At 35.6% G+C, this 25340-nt stretch overlaps 1 protein-coding gene across 3 annotated transcripts; it reads right to left on the bottom strand.

The window, feature by feature from the left end:
* Window positions 1-314: 314 nt before the first annotated feature.
* Window positions 315-21704, bottom strand: LOC117923268 (carboxyl-terminal-processing peptidase 1, chloroplastic). Of its 3 annotated transcripts, none has more exons than XM_034841488.1 (13): window positions 21312-21704; window positions 13190-13309; window positions 11189-11326; window positions 6140-6244; window positions 5876-6044; window positions 5448-5524; window positions 5186-5230; window positions 3284-3367; window positions 1421-1459; window positions 1276-1338; window positions 1051-1180; window positions 916-978; window positions 315-814 (listed from the first exon to the last, which is right to left on the bottom strand). In XM_034841488.1, the coding sequence occupies exons 1-12, from the start codon at window positions 21672-21674 to the stop codon at window positions 923-925; spliced, it is 1389 nt and encodes a 462-aa protein (XP_034697379.1). In that variant the 5' UTR covers window positions 21675-21704; the 3' UTR covers window positions 315-814; window positions 916-922. The 3 variants fall into 3 exon arrangements, with proteins under 3 accessions (XP_034697379.1, XP_034697380.1, XP_034697381.1); XM_034841489.1 differs by having other exon boundaries at window positions 315-760; XM_034841490.1 differs by lacking the exons at window positions 315-814; window positions 916-978; window positions 1051-1180 and having other exon boundaries at window positions 1294-1338; window positions 3261-3367.
* Window positions 21705-25340: the final 3636 nt, after the last annotated feature.

The following is a 25340-nucleotide window of genomic DNA, read 5'->3' as shown; positions in this document are numbered from 1 at the left end:
TTTACTTACTAGAAAAAGGACAAGCAATAACATCTTTTATATCAGGCAGATGCACCCATTGATTTCTTTGCTTATTTTATTCATGAAACAAGAACCTGCAAAAGGAACCTGGAATTAAATTCCAAACCAAACCATTCTCAAAAATCTTTCCCAAATCCCTCAACATCCTTCCAAAATAACCTATGCCATCACTTTCCTTGAAAGCCACCTTCAGTTTTCTCAATCCCACTGGTGGTTTTGGAATATGATGCTTGATGACTAATGACAATGCTCATCAAACTAGCTGATTTTGTGCATAATAATACATTTACTAATAAAAACTTAATTAAATGACCATATTCTTAAGTAGTGAACTTCTATACAAATGTAACCAGACTCCTGCCTTCAACATACAGTTATTTTCCTTTCTCATTTAACATGCACTTCTTGCCAATGGAAAATAATTCAGTCTACATGCAAGTAAATGAAAGCAATGGTTCTATGCTGCAAAAGGAATATACAATGAAGAAAGCCGAATTCCTCATGTGGTTTTCTTAGATACATGTTGTACATGGTCTTTTACATTCATTTCCTCCGGGCTGGTTTCCTCAACGGATCTTGTTGCTTCAATCTTGACTTGGTGTATGCCTGGCTTTAAAACTCCAGACTTCATCATAGCCTTTGGGTGTTTCGCAGGTGAATATTATGATTAGAATGTAGGTGTATGCTTCAGGTCAATCCACTTGTACACAGGGGAACAAGCACTCAACCATGTGACATGCTGATTGAATCATAAATGCAGTCAAGGCATGAATTTTTAATAAAAGCATAAAAGCTGCAAAAGGAATAAGAAGTTATTTAGATAATATTAAAAAATATGCAGAACAAGTAACTAAGGAGAGGGAGCTAGAAATGAATAAGAATAACTTTGCAAACCTGTGCATTATCCTTGTCGTAGTGTATTGCACTGTGCAAGATGTTGTGTGACTTCACTCCAAGCTGCATATTCCAAAGATTAAATGGGGCCTGGATTATTTCCATTTTGATCACGAACCAAATCAAGAATCTTACCTGGAAATTCTCGAAAATCAGGCTCTATTCCATTTTTGTTTATGTCCATGTGATTTGGGGTGACATACTTCCCAATTGTGACAACCACACCAGATCCATCAAGAAGTTCAAATACAGATTGTATCAGACCCTGTCAATGGTATTCAGCTTAGAATCAAATTAAAAATTTAGAATCACTACAGAACTGGTTTGGAATTGTTAGCTGGGATGAGCAGATATTCTAACCTTGCCAAAAGTCCTTTGGCCCACAAGAACAGCTCTACAGTTATCATGAAGGGCAGCGGAAACCTGAGAAAGAAGCCTTGCTTAAGTGCTACATGTATAAAAATTGCAGGGTAACTGCATATAAAAAGGTATTTGAGCTGCTCACAATTTCACTTGCACTAGCAGTTTTGTTGTTCACCAAAACCTGAATAAGTAGTAATTGGTTGAGTGAATAGCCATGCAATGAAATCCAGAATATTCACATTACAAACAGAAATTTCTACTCCTTGTAATTATATAAGCTCAGAATGAATATTCCAGAGGTTATTTCAAGTTGATAATACAATTAGAAATGAAATAAGGAATCAAACGTAACCAAAGAGAGCGAAATTATTTAAATGTTGGATGAGTGAACCTGGGGGTGTGCAAACAACCCAAGCAGCTTTTAAGTGGCACAGCTCAGCCTGATAGCATGCTCACTAGGATTGTTAAACTATCATAAACTTACCAGACACACCAAGCTTTTACTGTAATTCAGATGACATGAGCTACCTATATGAAATTTCTATTTTGCTCATCCTACAGGTGCAACTCATACGTTAGGTTCAATTGGCAATCAACCTGAGCTCAACCCAAACATAAAGCACATTTGCCCAAAACTAACCCACCCTGTCGTTCAACTCAAGTCCAACCCAAGTTTACTTTTCCAAATCTGGGTTGGACTTGGGTTCAGCGATTATTTTTCCAAATTTGGGTTGAAATCAGGTTAGTCTTGAGTTAATAAATAGATATTTGGATTGGTCAGGTTAGGCGGCTTGAGCAGGTTAGGCTGGTCATAAAATTCAGATTGGGTTGAGCCCAACAAGTAAAAAAAATTTAATTCTTATTAAGGAATTTACTTTATTAAATCAATCTACTATCAAATTGCATTTGACATAGATTTAGCAATGAATTGACTATTAAATTTCTCAACCAAATGTAAGAATGGATAACAAAATCTGTGAAAAAAGATATCAAAATTAATAACTATTATAAAAACTTAATGTTCATTTCACAAAATTATTTATCTATCAACCGACATTTAACAAATAAAAAACTATAGATAACATCCATTCAATTATAACTCTAGAACCTTTGTAAATAGATATTGATATGATAAGTAAATTAATAACATCTATAAGCTCAATCAATCTAATAACTACAACTTTCTGTTATAATTGATAGAATGAATCAAGAGCTTCAAAATAAATACAAAAGCAAAATAAAATAATATACATATTACGATTTTATATAAATAAATAATTGGGTTCAGGATAAGTTTGATTTGCCCAAGCTCAAACAAAATTGGAAAAAATTAAGTTTCCCAAGCCTATATAAAATTGGGTTAGATTCGGGTTGGGTTAGGTTAACTTATCAAACTGCAGTCTGAGTTTATCCCCTTTCTTTCAGTTAAACAGATTTTTTAGTGAATTGAAGCTTGGCTTGATCCTAGCTCACAAGCCAAGTTGAACCAAGCTACAGATTGTTTAATAATAAAAAATCCAAACTAAAGAAAACTAATCTTAACAAACTCAGGTCAGCTTAGCTCATTTGCACCTAAAGCTTCAAAAGAACTGGGCGTCAAGTTGGGTCAATTGGAGTTGATGTGGGATGGTTCTAAGTTGTAGACCCTACTTTTACACAAATGAACTTATCATAAGCATTTTGAGATTTTATTGTGAAGGTAAAAGTACAAGCAACAAGAAAACTTCTATTTTTACCCTTTTTGCATGTTGGGCATTGAAAATGCCTTGAGTTCATATTTCTATCACATCACAGTTTTGAGGAGGTTACTCTGTTGGCAACTTGTATCTGTGTCACACTATTACCTGTGTATTTGTCCTAGTTATACAAGTTAAGAATCATTCAAATTTCACATAATGTCATGGACAAGAAATATCCAATTCCTTATAGCCTGGTGGAAAGCTTAAATATTGCCATTCATGAAAACAAGTACAGGTAGTTACTATTCAGATGTAGGAGTCCATACAATGAGAGGAGCTGTAATCAAAGGTGCAGTTTCTGCAGTAATAGTTTTTTCATACTGGGGATCTCTTCCAACAGTATAAGTTACCTGTTCATAAACATCAGAAGGAAGTAACATGACTAAAGTGATCAGAATTGAGGAATCAAATAATGTAAAATTATTCAACAAGTAGTAGTTCTATAATCAATACCATTCTGTGAAGAAATAGGTACGGATAGTAATAATAATAATAATAATAATAATAATAATAATAATAATAATTATTATTATTATTATTATTATTATTATTATTATTATCATTATTATTGTTATTAATATCATCATCATCATCATCATCATCATTATCATTATCGTTATTTTCTTTTTTATTATTATTAAGCCCCTTTTTAACATGAAAAGCAAACATGATCTATTGTTATTGTTGTTGTTGTTCTTTGTCCTCTTCTTCTTACAATCATAGTTGTAATTATTATTATTATTTTATTATTAATATCATCATCATCATCATTGTTGTTATTATTATTATAAGCCCCTTCTTCTTCTCATTATTATTCTTATTATAAAGAAGAAGAAGAAGAAGAAGATAGTTTGAAAATAAGGAGCATTCTGATCAAAGTCTAAAAAGTACTTTTCTTAGTAATCTTCTTTTGTGTGTTAAGTTGTACATAGATGAGGGTTCAATACCTTTAATTGATTTTGTAGATTGGTTGAGTTCTCATTAAGGGAGGGAGAACTTTTTTGTGTTCCCTCTTTCTTGGTTGTGCTAGATGGCAGCCATTGTATATGACCTATGTACTTTAGTGCTCCATATCTTTTGGCACTTTTTATAATATACTCATTTTATTTGCCTATAAAAAATTATTCTTATTCTTATTATCATGATCATTGTTGTTGTTGTCATCATCATTATTATTATTATTGTTGTTGTTGTTGTTGTTATTATTAAGCCCCTTATCATCATCATGATCATTATTATCATTGTTGTAGGCATTGTTGTTAAGTCCCTTCTTCTTCTTCTTCCTCTTCTTCTTCTTTGGCTTGCACTTTGGCTCAATAAATTGAGAAAAATAAAAAAGCAGTGATGTTCCAACTCATGACTTCCCGTAAATTGAGGCTTTGATACTACATTAAGCAACTGATTTGACCTAAGTTCTCAAGTAATCATCACGATGATGATGATGATTATTATTATTATTATTATTATTATTATAATTATTGATGACGATAGGAAGCACCATGATTTATTAATAGTGTCATCACTTTGATAAAGTATAATTTGAATTATAAGACAAAAAATTGTCCCTAAAAGTCAGAAATGAGGAAAATCCATTTGCAACAATACATGGAAAACAATTTAATGCAAAGCTCTCAATGTTACTAATTTACCCTTCCCCTCACTGCCCTTTTTCATTCTGCCCATCCTAAAAGCAGTACTTGGGGGGCAAGGTTTGCAGAACACACCAACAGTGAAAGCATTAGTCATTAAAAAACCAATATCCCAAGAAAATGAATCTAAGCTATGGGAAGATATGGTGAATAAACATGTGTTCCCCCTTGCTTCTTGCCCACTCCCTCTCTCCCACTCAAGACAAATCCTATATGCAGAGGACTCATGGTACTTTGTCAGTTCAATGACAACATACATGTTCAAAACTTTGGTCAGAAAATAAAGTAATGAATAAATTATCCTTCTTGTTGTGGTTTTCAACAAGGAAAAATATAAGTTTGAAGGGTATCTCTAAACAACGCCAGTATCCATATAAATTGTGATAAATAAGCCAACCATTTGCAATGTTCCAAATGACATGAGGAATAAAGATTAAAAATATAAGAGAGTTTGCCCAAGAAAAAGAAAAATAAATTTCATTTTAAAGAAGGAATCTCAAAAGTTTTGGATTGACCTACCGTCTCCCCTTCATTTAGAAAGAGTTTAGCAATTTCAATGCCAGCCTGAAAGAAGCGAAAGAGTAGAATCAAATGCACAAATACATTAGACTAATCATAAACAATTACATGAATGGAGAAAAAAAAACTATGTTATAAGTTCAGAAAGCCTAATTCTACAAAGCCATTTCGATTCAGAGACGTTAGGCATACACATATGAATATGTAAATATTATATGTTATCTTCCCCAGTTTTTTCCTTTGATAAGTCCAAAGAACAAACCTGTACAAGTCCACCAAGATTATCTCTAAGGTCCAAAATGAAATATTTGGCACCCATGTCTTGAAGCCGCTTCATTGCTGCAAGAATCATAATTTCCTCAATCTAATCAAAAGAGCAACTAAAACTGCATAAATCAACTATAAAGGAAGAAAAGACAGGAAAAGGAAAGAAAGGAAAAAAAAAAAAGATGCCTACTGAGAGTGCAAAAAATGGCAGTAAGTTACAGGAAAACAGCCCAAAAAATAGCAGAATGCAAATTCCTTTGTTTTAACTTTTGAAGCCTAATGTTCTGGAACCAGAGTAAATGCAATAAGAAAAAGCATTCGTACATGGTAAGTTGGTGTAAAACAGATATATTAAATAGGCTAACTGCAGCGTATTACTGCAGTAAAATGGTGATTATTCGACTAAGTAAGATGAACATTTACCAATGACCAAATCCTTTCTAGCCAATGCATTGAACTCTTTCAGGCGCATATACCCAACAGAAGCTGCACCATTCTCTATTTTTTCCAACCTATAAAAGACTGGGGTTCGAGCAACCAGTTGCCTCTGGACTTCAATTGATTGAACTGGTCCACAGTTGCCATGCTTGACCTGAAACCATTTGATTTGAACAGTCATTGGAAAAGTTACATGACAGAAGTTAGCACAGTAACACTCCATAAATGTGAATGATTCATAATCAAAACCTCAAGAGTGACAAATGTTTCATTTGGGCCTTGTAACAAAGATGATGCTTCAAATGCTGATTTCCCTGTGACATCCATTCCATTAACAGACAAGATTTCATCCCCCTACCAAAAGATATAGAACACAAGGCAAAATTATTTATGCTGACTGTGAGATAACCCAATTATATCAACCAAGAAACAAAAACTTTAACAACTTTTCCATATGAAGAGAATGGAACAAGGAATGAAATAAAAAGAAGAAAAAAAACAACACAGATAACTACTGTATTAAAATTCAAACTGAATCGCCACAACTTCTTTTGTGGAAAGCTTACATGATGGGGAATGGAAGCTTTTAAACAAAAGCACCTTAGGAACAGGAAAGTGTTAAAGTCATGTCAGTTTACCGATGTGAGAGAGAGAGAGAAACAGTTGAACCAAATTGCAAAAATTGGGGATTTTTGGGGTTGAAGTTGAGACTAGCTGCACAAGAAGTTTACAGAAGTTTGGGCGGCAGACTTGTGGTTGCACTCTAATGAGAGGGGTGTTTGGATTCCTAACTTCTCTAGGCCTCTCAATGACTAGGAGATCAAGACTGCGGAGTGCTTTTTGTCAAGGCTTCAAGATAAGGTGGTGGATGTGGAAGGGGAGGACAAGATGTATCGGGTGGTGACAAAGAGTGGATCCTTCTTTGTTAAGTCCCTCTATTCTATCCTTAAGGCAGGAGGGTAAGAGCTTTTCCCATCAAGTGTAGTGTGGAATGCATGGGTTCCTCCAAATGTAAGCCTTTTTGCTTAGGAGGCATCGTGGGGGAAAGTTTTGACTTTAGACCAACTACAAAGGAGAGGTTGGTCTTTAGCCAATAGATGCTCCCTTTGTTATGCTCATGAGGAGTCAATTGATCATATTATCTTACATTTTGGAAAGGCAAGGGTGCTGTGGGAGCTCTTGTTCTCCATGTTCGGGGTGTATTGGGTGATTCATTCTACAATTTAGGGTGGCATGGCTCTTTTGTTGGAAGAAAACGGAAAAAAGCTTGGAGAGCAATGCTTTTATGTCTTTTTTGGACAATATGGAAAGAGAGAAATAGAAGATCTTTCGAGAATGTGAAGCTCTCTATTCAAAGGCTGAAATTCTTGTTTTTGTGCAACTTGTTATCTTGGTCTAATTTGTAGAAAATACAACTATGTTCTTATTCAATTTTATTGATTGGTTAGGGTCGGATTGAGGAAGGGAGTATTTTGTTTTTCCTATCCTTTTTGGCACTTCCTAGTGATCGTTGTATACACCGTGTGTACTTTGGTGTGCCCATTTTGGCACTTTTATAATATTGCCATTTACTTCTAAAAAATAAAATAAAAATAATAAGTTGGATGAGGCAACATCTTTCTAAAAGGGAGACAAACTTGGTGGGGAGAGTTTGAAGTTTAGAAAATTGGATGAGACAATGCCTTTCCAAGGAAGATGGAAGCTTATTAAAAGCACCCTATCAAGCTCAACATTTCATTTAATGTTCAAGTTATCCCAACATCTATTGAATTTAGAAAGGGATTGCAAAAAGTTGTGAAGGAATTCCCAACGTGGAGGCTGAGAGGAGAAGAGAGAGTAAACCATATAAGGTGGGACGAGGTGTGCCCTCAAAAGAGTGAAGCCCTAGGAGTCAAAGATGTGAATGTCTCCATTAAGATGCCTCGAGGAAATGGCATTAGAGGTCTCATGCTGGTTTAAGGAGAAACGATTAGTGGTTTGCAAATTATGAGGAAGTCATGGAGGGTGGCAGTTAGAGAGGTGAAGGATCCAAATGGAAAAGGGCTATCAGAAGGACAAAGGATGAAAATGATTTTTTGAGGTTTCTCCACTTCACTGTGAGGGGATGGATTTAATGGTCACATGGTGAAGTTTTGGCATGATATATAGTGTGGTGGTAGTCCGCTTAAGATGATTTGCCAAAACTGTCAGAAAACAGAGGCAATAGTAGCAAACTACCAACAATGGATAGAAACTAAGTGTATACTGAAATCATGGTTGTTAAAAACTTATGATACAAAGATACAATACATTTTTTATGAAATTGATACATATCATAATTCGCATCTTATCTTAAAGCATATTGTAATCCATATTTTACGATATGTATCAGAAACTTCAATAACCAGGACTTAGAGGCAGTCAAATCCTTCTTGGGATTTCTCTTAAGGTTGGACATGGATAGGGAGAGGGTGGCTGCTATTGTATTGAGGACATTCAAAGATGGGTGGTTCTCAGGAAAGTCATTTTTTAAAGCTCTATAAGATGGAGAAGAGTTGATTTTCCTGACACATATTTGAAGGACTTCAGCCACTTCAAAAGTAGCGATTTTTCAAAAGGTACTCAGGGAAAATACATTATACTGTTGAGCAATTGATGAGTACTGGAAGGTTTACAGTTAATTGGTGATGTGTGTTTAAAAACGATATAGAATCTGCCAAAATTTTGCTGTTATGGTCAATGGTATTCCTTCTTTTTGGTGTTGCTTGGGTTCTCTCAAAGACTATGAGAATGTTCTCTAGCTGGCATCACAGATTCACCAGAAGGAGTAGGATGAAGATATGGAAAAAAACTACCCACTATCAGCTATGGTGCTCTTAGAGGAAAATAGACATCCTTTTGAAGGAATTGAACAATCAAGAAGGAAGTTGAAAAAAATTGTCTGGCATGTGATATTAGATCTTTATGGCTTTCATCTTCTTTTGCAAACCTGAAGATCATCTTCTTCATTTGTTCATAAAGCACAAACCATAAAATGGACTTTCATTCCAAAAGGAGAATTCAAACAATCTCTTCTTTATCAAATGACTTTAATGATGTTATTCAATTGCAATTTTGGTGCCCCCTTTTTTCCACCCTCTTAATAAATGTACCCTCATTTTCTTGTGGGCAATATTCTCTTTGCTGGCTAGAAAAATTAATTGAAGAAAATGAGTCAATCTATAAAAATATGCACTCCAACATTTTTCCGTTGATTCCCAAAAGCTAGCACCATACTGCAATTGTCAACCACCCACTAGTAGGATACTTAACTCTTATCTTGATCATATTATTTGATAACAACATTAATAATCTTGCAAGTTTGTGGCAGTTTGGGATGAGGTAGAAGGGCGGTTTTGTAAGAGGCTTTCGTTATAGAAGGGATAACACCTCTCAAAAGAGGGAAGACTCACGTTGCTTTGTAGTACTCTAGCCAGTTTACCAATCTACTTTATGTCTTTGTTCACCATCCCACAAAGTTAGAGAAGATTCAAAGGGATGTTTTGGGAGAAGGGGCCTTAGAGAACAAAATACACCTAGTGAAGTGGTCAACGATTTAAAAAGCTAAATTGAGAGGAGGTCCAGGTGTTTGTTCTCTTTATTTGCTAAATAAGGCCCTTTTTTGCAAGTGGCGTAGCATTAGTCTAGTGAAAGAGATTCACTATGGAAAAAATTCATAAGGGGAAAGTTTGGGGAGGAAGAAAGGGGTTAGAGGTCAAGTGTGGTGAGAGATTCCTATGGGGTTGGGGTTTCGAAAGCAATAAGGAAGCAGTGGGATGTTTTTAAAATAAAGGTTTCCTTTGCAATGAGTAATGGGAGCAGGGTGAAGTTTTAGAAAGATAGGTGGTGCAGTGAGGAGCCCTTATGTGAGACTTTCATGTCCTTATTAGTCTTATTTGATTCAAAAGAGGTATCGGTAGTTGACTTTTGGGAGCAGAGAGGGGAAGGAGGAAATTGGAATTTTCGTTTTACTATGAATCTGAATGATTGGGGGTTGGTTGTCATGGAGCAATTCCTTTATAAACTCTGAAGACAAATAGTGAAAAGGGAGGAGAAGGATAGAGTAGTTTGGAAGGGAGGTAGCAAAGGAGTATTCTCTATAAGATGGCTTTATTCTCTTTTGGAGACAGATTGTGTCATCCCATTCCCTCTAAAGATTATTTGGAACTTGTAGATTCCTTCTAAGGTGAGTTTCTTCACTTGGAAGGTTTGCTAGGGTAAGGTGTTGACTTTGGATCAACTTCAAAGAAGAGTGTGGACGTTGGCCAACAAGTGTGCTTGTACAAAGAGGAGTCAGAGTCCATTAATTGATCATATTCTCCTACATTGTGATAAGGCAAGGATATTATGGCAGTTGGTGTCCTCCATTTTCAGTATTCAATAGGTTATCTCCGAGTCAATAAGAGAGACTCTACTAGGGTGGCACAACTCTTTTGTAGGCAAAAGGCGTATTAAGGCTTGGAGAGCTACTCCTTTATGTATTTCCTAGACCATCTAAAAGGAAAAAAATCAGAGATGTTTTTGTCAGATCAAAGATTAAAAAACATTTTCATTAACAATTTCTCTATGTGGGTTAAGGTGTACATAGGCGGAGGCCATATGGATTTGGTTGACTTTATAGATTGGTTGGGTCTTTGTTGAGGGAGAGAATATTTTTGTGTCCCCTTTTTTCTGCTTTATCTTTTGGTGCTCATTGTATACGACTTGTGTACTTTTGTGCGTTTTTTGAGTTTTTTAATACACTCTTGTTTATAAAAAATAAATAAATAAATAAATAAGCATTAATAATCTTAGCCGCCGGATAAAATATAGGTGAAATGTCACATCATCTATCTCTATAAAAATATAAAGAATTAGGAAAAAGACTCTTGAAAGTAATATGTTAACCATTGAATGATTTAAGAGAGTGAACACAGACCACTAGCTGTGTAAAGTGTTAACAGAAAGTGCTAATGTGGAAACTAGAGTATCACATAAAGCTTTCTGGAGTTCACCATGCATATCATTACCCACCTAAAGTATACAGCTTATGAACACAGATTACTCTCTGTATAATAGGAAATTAGACAGTTTGGTAAGAGAAAACTCTCAGAACTAAAACTGTATATTATGAACCACTGCAAAAATAAACTTGGCTCATATAAAAAATTGTAGCACAAGAAGAGCCCCATGACAATACATATCAATTAGAAGAAAAACAAAGAGCTGCAAGACAAAAGAGAGGCATAAAACCAAATGAACATTAGCACATTGCATCTGTAGTTTTGGCTTTTCAACTACCTGTCTCACACCAGCAGCATGGGCAGGGCCATCAAGTATGAGCCCTAACACCTTCAGTTTCACACCTCCATTGTCATCTTGAACTTCCCTAATATTTATTCCAATACCAGTCATGTCATACCTCGCCATCTTGGAGAACTTTCATCAATGATGAAAGGTACATACACCATGAAATGAGAAAACTAAAAAGCTCGTAAGTAGAAACCAATGCTGATGCCAAAGAAACTTCAGGGAAGATTAAACAAAGTATGTACATAATAATGTTAAACATACCAGGTGATAAATCGTGTGAAGAAAAGGTAGATAAAGGAAATAAAATAGAAAAATAAAGAAGGAAAGGTGAAAGTTCCAATATGGAGTAGAGTGTGCTCACAAAAAACAATGAGGGCGAGATAATAACAGAAGATGAGAAAGTGAGGGAAAAACAAACTTTCGGACAAAAATTTAGAATTGGGTGTTTCCATATAGGGTTTCTAATACAAATCTACAGAGGCTATACTTCTTCCTGGGGCAAAGTTTCAGGCAGCCAAATGTAATTTGCAGAATCAAGTGTTGAGAGCAGTCCAATAATATCATAACCACCTCTCCCATGATCCCACTCGGGCCAGCACTGGTACTGGCTGTTTCAGTTTTTAAAATGTAATATAATGGGTTAATGACAAATGTCTTAAACATTCAGTCATCCTGGTACTCCTGAGATCTTCCTGAATTATCATGTCCCCATGGTGACATTACTGATTATGCTAGATTACCAAAACCATTTTTAATGGTCATCCATTTGACAAACCTAAATTATTAATCAAGATCAGGGCCTCCTTTGAAAACTTAAGCAAATTCTTCGGCTTTCCTTTCTTCATGCAATGTTATGGAGAACAAGGAAAAAAGGAATAAGAGGATCAAAAAGGCTTTCAGACTCGTCTAACATCATTGGAAATATAAAAGATCGACTCCAATTGGCTTTACTACCAATTTAACCCAAAAGATTAAATTCTTAGGTAACCCGACAATGTATATCAAAGTGATATAAGATACTAAAGAGAAAAGGAGCATGTTGAGTGTTTCAAACTTGAACCCATGGAAAATCCTGATTTGTGAAGAGGAGCATTTTGAGGTCAATAAAGATGAAGTTTTATTTGTCATGCAGTGTATCTTTCACCCCAATTGATAATGATGTGTGGAAACATATATAAAATAATGTTGGTCTTTTTCAAATTTCCCTAGGTCATTTTGTTTGTTAAATGATGCTACCAATTAATATATAAAATAATCTTAGTTTTTTTCAAATTTCCCCCTTTTGAATCCATTGAATAAATATAAATATTTAACTCCATGTTTAGTTTAATAATGATAAGTATAAATAATATAATATTTTTTAAAATTATAAAATCATAAGATATACAACTTTTGATGCCCTTGAGGTTTGGCTCAAGTGGTAAGGGTTGGAGTAGGTTTATGGGAGGTTCCAAGTTCAAATCCCAATGAGACAAAAAATAGAAAAAAGAAAAAAAAAATTACTTATCAAAAAAAAAAAAAAATACATATAACTTTTGACATGTAAATAAAATTAAATATTAGAATTTTCTTTCCATCTTGAATATATCTTCAAACTTAAATATTGTACATGTTTTATTTAATAAAATTAAAAATATTAATACATTTATATTTATCCTTATCATGATTAAATTTGATGATATAAAAGATAAAAAGTGAAATATCAATTTTAAATTATTTAAATATATTCTTAATTTCTTACAATTATTTTTTATTCTAATAATATTTAAATTATATTTATAAAGTTCTGCTGACATCATGATTTGACTATAGTTGAACCACTGGTCCAATCGATGAACTGTGACCCAATAACTTTCTCATTCAATAACCGGTCTTGTTTTGAAAATGTTGATAAAAATACACATCTATGAACAAATTGGCAATATATGAAAGTTCTTTAAAGGCATTTTAGCAATAAAAGTACACTAAAAGAATTGAATAGCTAGTTACCTCAGCAGGAGAAAGAAAACGTGTGTAAGGGTCACCCAAACTAGCTAACATACGTCGGATTATATCATGAGCCTTTGATCTTGTTTGAATGGAAGTACCTAGAATATCTTCTTTCTTTTGCTGGAAGAACAAAGGCCAAATATGTCTTCAATGGTGAACTATTAGGTAATAAAAAAGCATCTGACTATGACAATTAAACATAACAGACAACAAATCTAGAAACAATTTTTTTATGTAAAAAATTAAAATTCTATGGAATAGAAATCACAAAATCATTACAATTTGTATTATCATTTGTTTTTCAAATCTCAAAACTTTCTTTATAGCCTCATCAACTCTTGAGTGCTAAAACAGAGTTCACATATTCACATTTTGGGGGATGTAAGACTGAAAGAAGATTGAGAAAGAAATAGGAAGATGGAAATACGTAAGTCCTGAATAAATGCCAAACAAATGAGTGTTTAACCATAGAAACCATTATATCCCTGAATCAAGAGTCAACCCTTATAGGGTCTGCATTCATTATTCCGATTAGGAAGAGAGCACATAATGATTTGGAGGACAGGATTGTGATAGTACCCCCTTTATTTTAACTGTACTAAACCATTAATTTTTTTTTTTTTTTTTGATAAGTAAAAGAGATATGCATTAAAAAAGGCTAATCGCCACAAAGCATACAGGGAGTATACAAAACGGCAAACGCCTCAAAAAGAGAAAAGGACCAAAGAGAACAACCTCCCCTTAAGTGGAAGCTATCCACTCCAAAAAACCTATAAGGGAGACATACTCCTCACCTAAATACACTTTGGCCCAATTCCACAAATTACAGACAAAAGAGTTCTTTAGTTTCTGAATATTCAACTCACCCCCCCTAAAGGCTAACCTATTCCTCTCCTTCCAAACCGTCCAAAAAATACATAACGGAATGGATTTCCAAATCTGTTTCCTTTTCTTCCCTACGAATGAGCCCCTCCAAGAGATAAGAGTCTCCTTTACAGTTTCTGGGAGGACCCACTTAACATCTATCAACCCAAAAATAATGTCCCATAGGGCTCTAGTCACTATACAGTGTAAAAGAATATGATTTACATTCTCTTCTGCACAACCACACAAAAAACAACAGTTTGGGAGTTGCACCCCTCTTAACTGTAGTCTATCCAGAGTAAGCACCTTCCCCCATGTAGCCTCCCACGCAAAAAAACATACTTTGGTTGGCACCCTATCCACCCATATTCTCCTTGCGGGAAATATTGTGGCATTAGGCTTGTCTAGCAGCCTGTACGCTTCTTTGACTCTGAACAAACCCTTTCTTCCCTGTTTCCACATAACTGAATCATCCTCCCTGGAGGGCCTATGACCCCTCAAAGTATGAAGCAGCTCCCCAACCATATCCAACTCCCAATCATTGAAGTCTCTCACAAAGACAAGATTCCAATCTCCTTGACCCGAATCCTGATCCCACATCTCCTCAATCGTAGCATCTCTATTCACAGCAAGGACAAAAAGATGATTGAAACATTGGGACAACGGAGTGTCAGTGCACCAACTATCTTTCCAAAATTTGATTTTGGAGCCCTTTCCAACTATAAAAGCCAAGTTTTCCCAGCACCAATCCGCTTCTTTCATAATCTCCTTCCAGACCCCTACTCCAACCGCCCCAATAGCCCTCTTTGACCTCCAACCATAAACCTCTTGCCCATATTTCGAAATGATTACTTGTTTCCAAAGATAATCCTTTTCACAAGCAAACCGCCAAATCCACTTGCCCAGCAGGGCTCTATTCAAGGTGGCTATTCTCCTTATTCCTAGCCCTCCCTTGTGTTTTTCTGTACAGACCGCATCCCATTTAACCAAGTGGACTTTTCCCTCCAAGTTTCCTCCCCCCCATAGGAAATCTCTTTGGGTTTTCTCCACTCTCTTAGCAACAGACTTCGGCATTCGGAAAATAGACATTTGGTAAATTGGCATGCTAGCCAAAGTACTTTTTATGAGAGTGATCCTCCCCCCTTTGGAGATGTACTGTCTTTTCCACAACGCAAGTCTCCTCCTGACCCTCTCCTCCACTCCATCCCACATAGAAGAGGCCCTAGCTGGAACCCCTAGGGGAAGGCCCAAATACTGAGAGGGCAAAGACCCCACCCTGCACCCTAACTCAGCTGCCACCTCAAGAATATCCTCCACCTCTCCAACTGGAATAATCTCGCTTTTGGCTAGGTTGATTCGAAGACCCGAAGCCGCTTCAAACCAAAAAAGTATCCAGCTTAGGTGAGAAACTTGCTCTTTGTTTGCCTCACAAAACACAATCGTGTCATCAGCAAAGAATAGGTGGGAAATATTCAAGGAGGTCCTACTACCACCCCGAATGATGCATCCTGAAAGATATCCCCCTCCACCGCTCTCCGTATAAGGACGTCCAGAACCTCCATTCCCATAACAAAAAGGTAAGGAGATAGAGGATCCCCCTGACGAAGTCCTCTAGTACTAGGGAAGAACCCAGCTGGCACTCCATTGACAAGAATAGAGAATTTGGCAGAAGACACGCAGCTCCACATCCATCCCACCCACTTGGTCCCAAATCCCATTTTTTGGAGGACTTTCATTAAGAAATTCCAATTGATACTGTCATAAGCCTTTTCAATATCCAATTTGCAAATAAGGCCCTTCTCTTTTCTCTTCTGCCACGAATCTATCACCTCATTAGCAATTAAGGACGCATCCAAAATTTGTCTTCCCATTACAAAGGCATTCTGAGCATTAGAGACCACCTTGCCAATCACTTTTTTGAGCCTATTAGCTAAAACTTTGGCCAAAAGTTTATAGAGCCCCCCCAACAGGCTGATAGGCCTAAAGTCTCCAAGATCCTCAGCCCCGCTTTTCTTAGGTATTAACACCAGGAAAGTGTGATTAAGGCTCCTAACAAAGGAATTATGCTCATGAAATTCCTTAAACATCTCCATGATCTCCTCTTTGGCAAAATCCCAAACATTTTGCCAAAAGGCTACAGTGAAACCATCCGGGCCTGGGGCTTTGTCCCCATTCATCTCCATCAGTGCCGAGTGAATCTCATTCTCTGCAAATGGGATTTCCAGACTCTCTGCTTCTTGCTGGCTGATGCACCCCACCTGAACTCTACCAATATCCGCATGCCAGCCCATATCTTCAGTGAGCAACTGCTGAAACGAGTTCACCACTCCTTCTCTCACCTCTTGTTCCTCTTCTAGCCACTCCCCATTAATCTTAATTCTGTCCATAGCGTTGGTTCTTCGATGGGCACTAGCCATTCTATGGAAAAACCCCGTATTTCTATCCCCCTCCCTTAACCAAATCTCCCTTGACTGCTGTCTCCAATGAGCTTCCTCCAACAAGACCCATTTCTTAAAGGAATCTTTAGCTTCCTTTTTTAACTCAGCTTCCTCCATAGTCAAGATTCTCTCATTTTCCACCCGATCCCAAAAATCAACTTGTTGCAAGGCTGAGGCTTTATTAGTTTCCAGCCTCCCAAATACCTCTTTGTTCCACTCCTTCAACTTCTTTTTAATTTCTTTCAATTTAACAGCCAGCCTATAGCTAGCACTGCCCCTGATATCAATTCCCTGCCACCAGTTTCTAACAATATCATTAAACCCCTCAACCTTCAGCCACATGTTTTCGAATCTAAACGGGGTTGGACCTCTTCTTATTCCACCCCCCTCCAACACAATCGGAAAATGATCAGAAATTGGCCGAGACAACCTGCCCTGAGTGACTCCACTAAATTGATCCAGCCAGCTTGGGGAAACTAAAAATCTGTCTAGTCTCGCCCACGCCTGATTATTGAGCCCCCCACTCCATGTGAACTCGCCCCCCTGAAGGGGCAGGTCCACCAGCTCAAGATCATCCACAGTCTCTGCAAATCTCCGCATGGCTGAGCTGATTCTTCTCTGGCTGCTCCTTTCTTGCTGAAACAGGGTGATGTTAAAGTCCCCACCGAGACACCAGGGGTCCTCCCAAAGGCCTCGTATTGCCCCAAGTTCTTCCCACATACCCTCCCTTTCCACTTTGGTAAAGGGACCATACACTCCCGTAAAAACCCAAATAGCTCCATTTTCTATGGTCTTGAATCTACAAGACAAAGAAAACTGACCCTCCTCCCAATCCAAGATATCCAAAACCCGCTTGTCCCAACATATCAGAATGCCACCCGCAGCCCCCTCCGCATTTAGAGCTCTCCAGTCTAAGAATCTCCCTGAACCCAAACTTCTCACAATACCCTCCGTCATCACCTGAATCTTGGTTTCCTGAAAACACATTAGATCCACCCTCTGTCTCCTTATATAATTCTTGATAATTTTCCTCTTAGAGCTGTCATTAGCTCCCCTCACATTCCAACTTATGATCTTCAGCTTCATTGAGAAACTATCAGCTGATTCCCTTTACCCTGAGAAGGTCCTTTCTGCTTAATCCCCCCCTCATAATTAACAGAGCATTCCAGCCTCTTTAGCTCCCTTTCAAACTTGGACTTTTCCAAGAGCTCTTTGCTGTGAATCTTCTCTCGCCTCTTTCTGATTTTAATCAGAAAATTCACTATCTCCTTTTCCAACCCCTCCGTAGAGAATCCCAAAAATTGACTAAATCTTGCTAGGCTACATTCCTCCCATAATTCCTCTTTGTCACTTTCGGTGCCTTGAGAACCAGAGACACCAGTATTCCCCTCCCTGCCCCTAATCTTGTCCCTGGTTATGTTGTCCTCTCCCAACTTCCATGATTCAGTTTCAGTCTCCACATTCCCCTCATAAACTGTTAGCCAAGTTGTCATGTCCCCCCTTATTTCCTCCACAACTCCCCCTGAACGATCGAAAGACTCCCCCTCCGGAGCCCGATCAGAATTAGAAAAGAGAAGAAGAGAAGCACCCATAGCCTGTTGATCTTTAGGATAAAACGGGGCATACCTTTTAGCTTCCTCTTCCAACTCTTGATCAGTCTTTGATAAATTCTCATTCCTCTGTCCCCTTCTAGGCTCCCCTGGCATCCAGCTCGTCAAGGGGTCCTCTGAAATGGGTCCTTTTCTGGAACTAAAACAACCCAGAAGACCATCCTTCTTTGACGGAACAGTTAGGCTCTTCCTTACCAGGCCTTCCACCTCACGCTCCTGATAGCAGCCCAAATCAACAGCCCAATTACTTGGGCCTGCCTCTGCATCACCAGCCACCTTCAATTTGTTTTTTAACTTTTGGCCCAAAGGCCCATCTGTTTTGGACAGTCCAACCTCTTTCTGCACTTCATTAAGGCCCATACTTGGGTCACACATAAACGGCCCAGCCACTCCATCTGGGCAGACCCCATCTCCCATTACCGGGCCATGGATCAGGGTCCTGGGCCCTAGACCCGGCCCGTTCTCCTGCAAAGCACTCCCATCAGCTGGCAGAGGCAGTTCCTCGTTGCCCACAACTACCAATTCCTTCCCCACGCGCTTCCCCACGCGTGAAAGCAACTTACCCCTAACCTCAGTTCTTCTACTGATGTCCGACGCAGAGGATAGCCTTCTCACCATCGGCCTAACCTCCCACCACAATGCCACAGTGTATACCTCTTCCTCAACCTCGATTTCTAACATGCTTGGTCTAAAATCTCCTCTGATTTTAACCAAAATTCTGGCCCATTGAATCTCCCCCATCGACCTGGTGCGCTCGTCAAAATCTACAAATCCCCCACACACCTCTCCTATTTTCTTCAAAACCCCCGGGCTCCAAAGCGAAATTGGAAGACCGAAGATTTTAACCCAAGCTTCCTGTTCCATCTCCTTCTCGTCCCGACATCCCATCTTTGGATTCCATGGAACCAGCCCTAAATGGACTCCTCCCATCAGTCTACTCCCCGAGGAGACCACTCGGTGAGCCTCACTGAGATCTTCAAACTCCAGCAGGGCCTTACCTCGTTCCAGCATGGCCAGCCCTAGCTTGCCTTTTAGGCCCCAAGACTTTGCCCAGAGACTTCCCAACCTCTCCAGATCGTCTTCTTCCCTTTTATTGGACCAACTCGCGACAAGACAATGCTTCAACTTCTGTAGATTGCCCGCAATCTCCCCCTTAGAGACCTTCATCCTGACTGCGTTTACGCCATCCCGATTTGATCCCGTAACTGCTTCTACAAATGATTTCGCCGGAGAAAAATTTCCAGCAGTCCTTACCTCCTGCAACTCTGTCCTTCTACCCACTCTCTCTTCCATTTGGTGTACCATCTCCGCCATAGCCTTCCATCCGCTTTTATCTCTCCTTCCTCTCGGTAAGAAGATGCAATACCATTTTCGTTCCAGATCCGTAACCCCCAGCCTTAGGAAACCACCCGATCTGTTGAACCCCCGAACCAACGTAAACATTTTGCCTCTATCTTTCCACTCCTTTACCCATCTCCCTTCTTTCTCGTCTCGTATACAATGATCTAAACCCTCCTTAAAGAGCCCTAGGCTTTCCAGCCCTAATCGAACCCAAGACTCTACCCCCCGCTTCTTCTCCACGATGCGAATCTGGTTTTTCCCTTTCTTAATCTCCAGGGCAAGCTCGAAGGTCTTGGATTCCACCGTGAAGCTTCGCGTCCAGCTCGCCTCGCCGTTCTCATCGTCGTCGCCGGCACACGCGCTCTCACGCTCCCTCGCTCCCGCTCTCTCTCTCTCTCTCTCTCTCTCTCTCTCGCTCTCTCTCTCCCATCGCGTCAACACGTGAGGTTGTACTAAACCATTAATGATATCAAGAAATGAAATAGCTGATAGAAACATAACTATAGAGATGGCTAGAAGCAAAAAACATCAGCGAATTTTCATATGAACAAAAGAAAACCAAGAAGCAACTGAGAGAAGTAGAACACACAATGACAGTAAGAAATTTGTGAGATTGGTGCACATCTCAATTGGCAAACCCCGACTAGTTGGATAAGGCTTTGCTTAGTCCAAGTTTTGTTCTTCAATTTTAATAAACATAGGTTACACCAACACTTTGGAGTCACTATCAATCTTAATCAGTCATACTTCAGTTTTTCATAGCAACATGAATCCCAACAAACTGTAGCTACATTTTCCACTGCTTTGACTATCTGAGTTCTAGTAAGAATCCCATAACATCAAATGATGGTTCTATCACAATTAAGGGTAACTCAATCAGCGGCTTGTATATCAAATGCTTCAATTGAAGTTTAGCTTTACCAGAGAACAATGCAGGAAGGAGCATTAACCAATCTGCAAAGCAAATCCTCTTGCACAACTTTACCTAAAGAAATTAGGACTAGGTTTTCCTGTGTCCTCATTCATGGTTTGTCAAGACCAACAATATGCAAATAAGGGCAATGCAGGAAGGAGCATTAACCAATCTGCAAAGCAAATCCTCTAGCACAACTTTACCTAAAGAATGTAGGACTAGGTTTTCCTGTGTCCTCATTCATGGTTTGTCAAGACCCACAATATGCAAATTACACATTCTAGCATAACTTCGCCTAAATAAGATGGACTTAGGCTTTGTTTACCCTCCTGAAAGCTTGATGTTATGCACACCAATGTATTATATTACGATAAACAGTCTACTATAGCTTATAGCTACACCACTCAAATATGGTTGCATCACAGCCAAATACACACTAGAGGGCGGGTTAACGCTACACCTTCTGAACCAATTCTCGAAATTGATTCTCCAATAAGACAGATCACAGTTACCCTCGGTTTTTCAAAAAACTACACTATATGACACTGTCCAATTGGTTCTGAAAATTAACCATCTTCCAAGGGATTAAAGATATGCATAAGGTTCCTACTATTAGATGTAGCTATAAAATAAAAACAACATTTCTGGATATGGATGTCCAAGGAGAGAGTCAGCAACAATTTCATACTTAGAAACCTAAAAATCAAACAACACACCAGCACATCACCCAACCAGAAAAAGAAGCCAACTCTAAATTAAAAAAAAAAACAGGTATCCCATAAAGCTCCCTCTCTACACATTGATGGAAAGCCTAGGCCTGATAGGAGGCTTAATGCAATAAGCCGAACCGCCCACCATAAGAATATGATACATCTGAATCTATACAACTAAAGGGTTATTTGACAAAAAGGAACATTGAAAAATAGAGGGAGGGAAAGAGGGAGAGAGAGATTTACCTTCCAAATATCGGAGGACCATCGACGACGAGAGGAGTCAAGAAAACTGTCGTTGACGATGTTCCAAGCTTCCTCCACAATGGCTTCGTTGGTAACGAGCTCCGGCGCAGTTTCAGACATCGCTTCTGTATCATCGTCTTGGCGACAATAGTCAGTGGCAGAAGAATGAGAAGAAGGCGATGGTGGGACGGAAGCGGAGTCCAGGGCAATGGAAGAAGGTGAAGAAATGAGGAGCGAGAAGGAGAGAGCGCCAGTTAAGGCACCAACTAGGGTTTTGTGAGGCCAATTGAGAGTGGCGGGGAAGGTCGGGGGCTTGGGAATGGGTGTGAGTGGAGATGCGGAGTTGCAAAGAACCACCCTCATCTCCTCTCTGCTTTGGTTGGCTGCAGCTTCCACTCTACTACACCGCAAATCTTTTCTATATTTTAATACTTTCAAAAGAAAATAAATAATAAATAAATAAATATTTTAAAATAAAATGACACAAACCTTAGTGCAAGACCACCTCCGTGTTGGGTTTTTTCGAAGTTCTCTTGAAGCCCTCAATTTACACTTTTGCCCCCAAAAAGTGTAATTACTATTCATATATAACTATGATATCATATCATCTATTAGACTACGTTTCTTAGTGTTCCTCCTGGACGGTTTTATTTTATTTGTTTATTAAAACTAATCATTTAATACATTGATTTTATTTAGGGAGAATTGTGTTTTGAACCCACCTGAGCCCGAAAATTAACATTTAGTCCTCCAACCACCCATATTTAAGCTTAAGGATATGAAATAGTAATTGACAAAAATACTCATTTGACTCATTTTTGTCTTTATTCTACTTGCCACTCTTCCTTCTTATTTAACAATTTTTGAATTTTTCATTTTTTAAAAACTCTTTTATAAATAATTGAAAAATTACATTATTTTTTATTTTTAAATTATAAATAATAAAAAAATTATATTAATGATTCAAATACTATTTTACAAAATACTTTTTAAAAAAATATTAATTTAAATAAATAAAAATTGTTTTTTACATTTATTTTTATCGTTTACATTTTAGAAGTAAATAATTTAATGATTAAAATACCATTTAAAATAAATATATTCACTATTTTAATTTTTTTTATATTAAAAAGTTTTTTAAAGTTTTTTTTTTACTATTATAAAATAAAAAGTTCAATTTTTTTTAATATTCTTCCTTCCTTATTTTAATAACTTTTTGAACATGACTTTTAGTAATAAGTTATATGAAATGCTACAAATTTGTTTATTAAGGATTTTTTTTTTTTAATGATTTGAATTAATTGAAAATTTATTAAAATAAGAAAAATAAAAATAAATAAAGAGGATGGATTGAGAGTTTTTATTTTAAGTACTCAATTAAAATGAGGATGGATGGAGAGTTTTTATTTTAAGTACTCAATTAAAATGTTTTCATATGACCTAATTTTAAAAGTGGATTATATCAATACATAGTAGAGATTGATTTTTTTATATACATAAAAGGGTTGAAAGGTATATTTACTTGTTTTAGATGAAAACAAGTAACTAAAAATTATATAAATTATATTTGAGTTTGGTTTTAAAATATTTTTCTAGTTTTTATTTTTATTTATTTTTATTTTCTATATTGTCTCTTTTTTAAAATACGTTTAAGTTATAACAAATATAAAATTTGTGTCATTGTATAAGGCTCCTAATTGGTTTTGTACGATTTTTAAACAACTTGAATTTTACATTAAGACGATTATTGATAGTTTTTTTTTACCAAACTATTTCATTAAGACATTCCCTAAAAAAATTAACACATAAGAAATAAAATTTTGAGTTATTTGAGTTATTGTACAAGGTATTACACTAACTGTACAAGACAAATTTACTAATTGTATAAGGGTGTACAAGACTACTTTTTGTTAAGGATTTCAAGTGATTTTGAAAAACTTTCCTATTTTTTTTCACTCAAAGATTTTTCCCTCACTCAAATTCTCTCACTCAAGAATTGTTTCGAATTTTATTTTTAAATTTTATCATCAAAATTTTGTAATTGCATATTTTGTTTTTGTAGTTTTAGCAATGTTCTTTCTTTTCACTATTTTTTTTTTTTTTTTTGTGAAATTTTATCCAAATGAATCTATATTTAAAATTATAATCATATTTATAAAAATTTTTACTAAGATTATATTTAATTCTTTTAATATATTTATACTCATTTATTTAAAAAATGAAAAACTATTTTTTTTTTTTTTTTTTTGTAAACATGTTCTATTACCTTTCAAGTAAAAAATTAGATAAGTTTGAAAGTTAATAAATAAAAAAATTAAGTACCACTTTCAATAATTTTTAGATAAAATTTTATATAATATATTTTATTTGAAACTTAATTTTTTAAGTTTAACTAAAAAATTGTATTGACAATTTTCTTGTTATGGGTTAAAATACTTTATATTAGTTTATCTAGATAAGAAAAATTATTAATATAATATTAGTATTAGAACTTCATATCTTAGTTTTTTTTTTTTCAACAAATTTATATTTTTAAAAAATTTAAAATAAAAACATTAAAAATTAAAAAGCTAAAAAGATATATATATATATATAAAATTAAGTGAAGTGATAGTTAATTTTAAAATTTTTTAAAATATGGTTAATGTAGAAAATATAAAAAATAATTAAAAATAAGAGAAAAATATAGATGAAAGGGTAATATAAATTTAAAATAAAAAATGAAAATGAAACTAAAAGATAAAAAATATTTGGATGAAAAATCCTAAAATTTTTATCATTACTTTTAATAAGAGCAAAAAGATTTAATATCATTAAAAATGAAAAATAAAAAAATATTATTGTTTTTTATTTGACATAAAATAGAAATATATATTGGAATAAAAAGGAAAAAAAAAAAGTTAGAAATGAGTAATATTTAATAGGGAATAGAAAAGGAAAAAAATACAAAAAAAAATTAAAATTCACACTCACTTGTAGGCATATAAGGGATAAGGGTATTTTAGGAATTAATGAAAAACAATATCCTTCATCTTAATTTTCATACTTTGTTTGGGTCTTGGGCTTAAATATGGGTAGTTGGAGGACCAAATGTTAATTTTTGGGCCCAGTTGGGCCCAAAACACAATTCTCCCTTTTATTTATTTAATAAAATTAATCATCTGAAATTTATGCATTGATTTTATTTATTTAATAAAGTTAATCATTTGAAATTTATTTTATTTAATTATTTTATAAAAACATAATCTTTACTTAAGCTAAATATAAGTTGTTTGTTTAATAAACAATTCTTAAGATAATTTTTTTTCTTTTGAATTTATATCGTTTTTATTAAAGATAATTAATTTGTATAGTGTAAAAGGGTTATTTGAAGCGACAACTTAATCATAAAAGTCGTTTATTCCATAAAAAATTTCAAAATATATGAAAGTTGTTTACTGAATAAACAAATTATTTTTTAAATCGTCATTCTATTTTCTTTCAAATTATATTTTTAAAATATAACATCTATGTAAACATAAGAAATTATTTATATTTATAAATAATTTATTATTTTTAATCATTCAAATCTACTATAAAAAAATCATTTAAATTTATTTATTATTTTTATAATCTTTACTTAAGCTAAATAGAAGTTGTTTGTTTAATAAACAATTCTTAAGATAATTTTTTTTCTTTTGAATTTATATCGTTTTTATTAAAGATAATTAATTTGTATAGTGTAAAAGGGTTATTTGAAGCGACGACTTAACCATAAAAGTTGTTTATTCCATAAAAAATTTCAAAATATATGAAAGTCGTTTACTGAATAAACAAATTATTTTTTAAATCGTCATTCTATTTTCTTTCAAATTATATTTTTAAAATATAACATCTATGTAAACATAAGAAATTATTTATATTTATAAATAATTTATTATTTTTAATCATTCAAATTTACTATAAAAAAATCATTTTAATTTATTTATTCTATGAGGATAAAAATTGGTGTAAAAAATATTAAAATTCATATAAGTTGTTACTTTAGAA

This window comes from Vitis riparia, chromosome 10, assembly GCF_004353265.1.
Source record: "Vitis riparia cultivar Riparia Gloire de Montpellier isolate 1030 chromosome 10, EGFV_Vit.rip_1.0, whole genome shotgun sequence".
Classification (NCBI taxonomy): Eukaryota; Viridiplantae; Streptophyta; class Magnoliopsida; order Vitales; family Vitaceae; genus Vitis; species Vitis riparia.
This window is presented reverse-complemented; position numbering and strand designations above follow the sequence as displayed.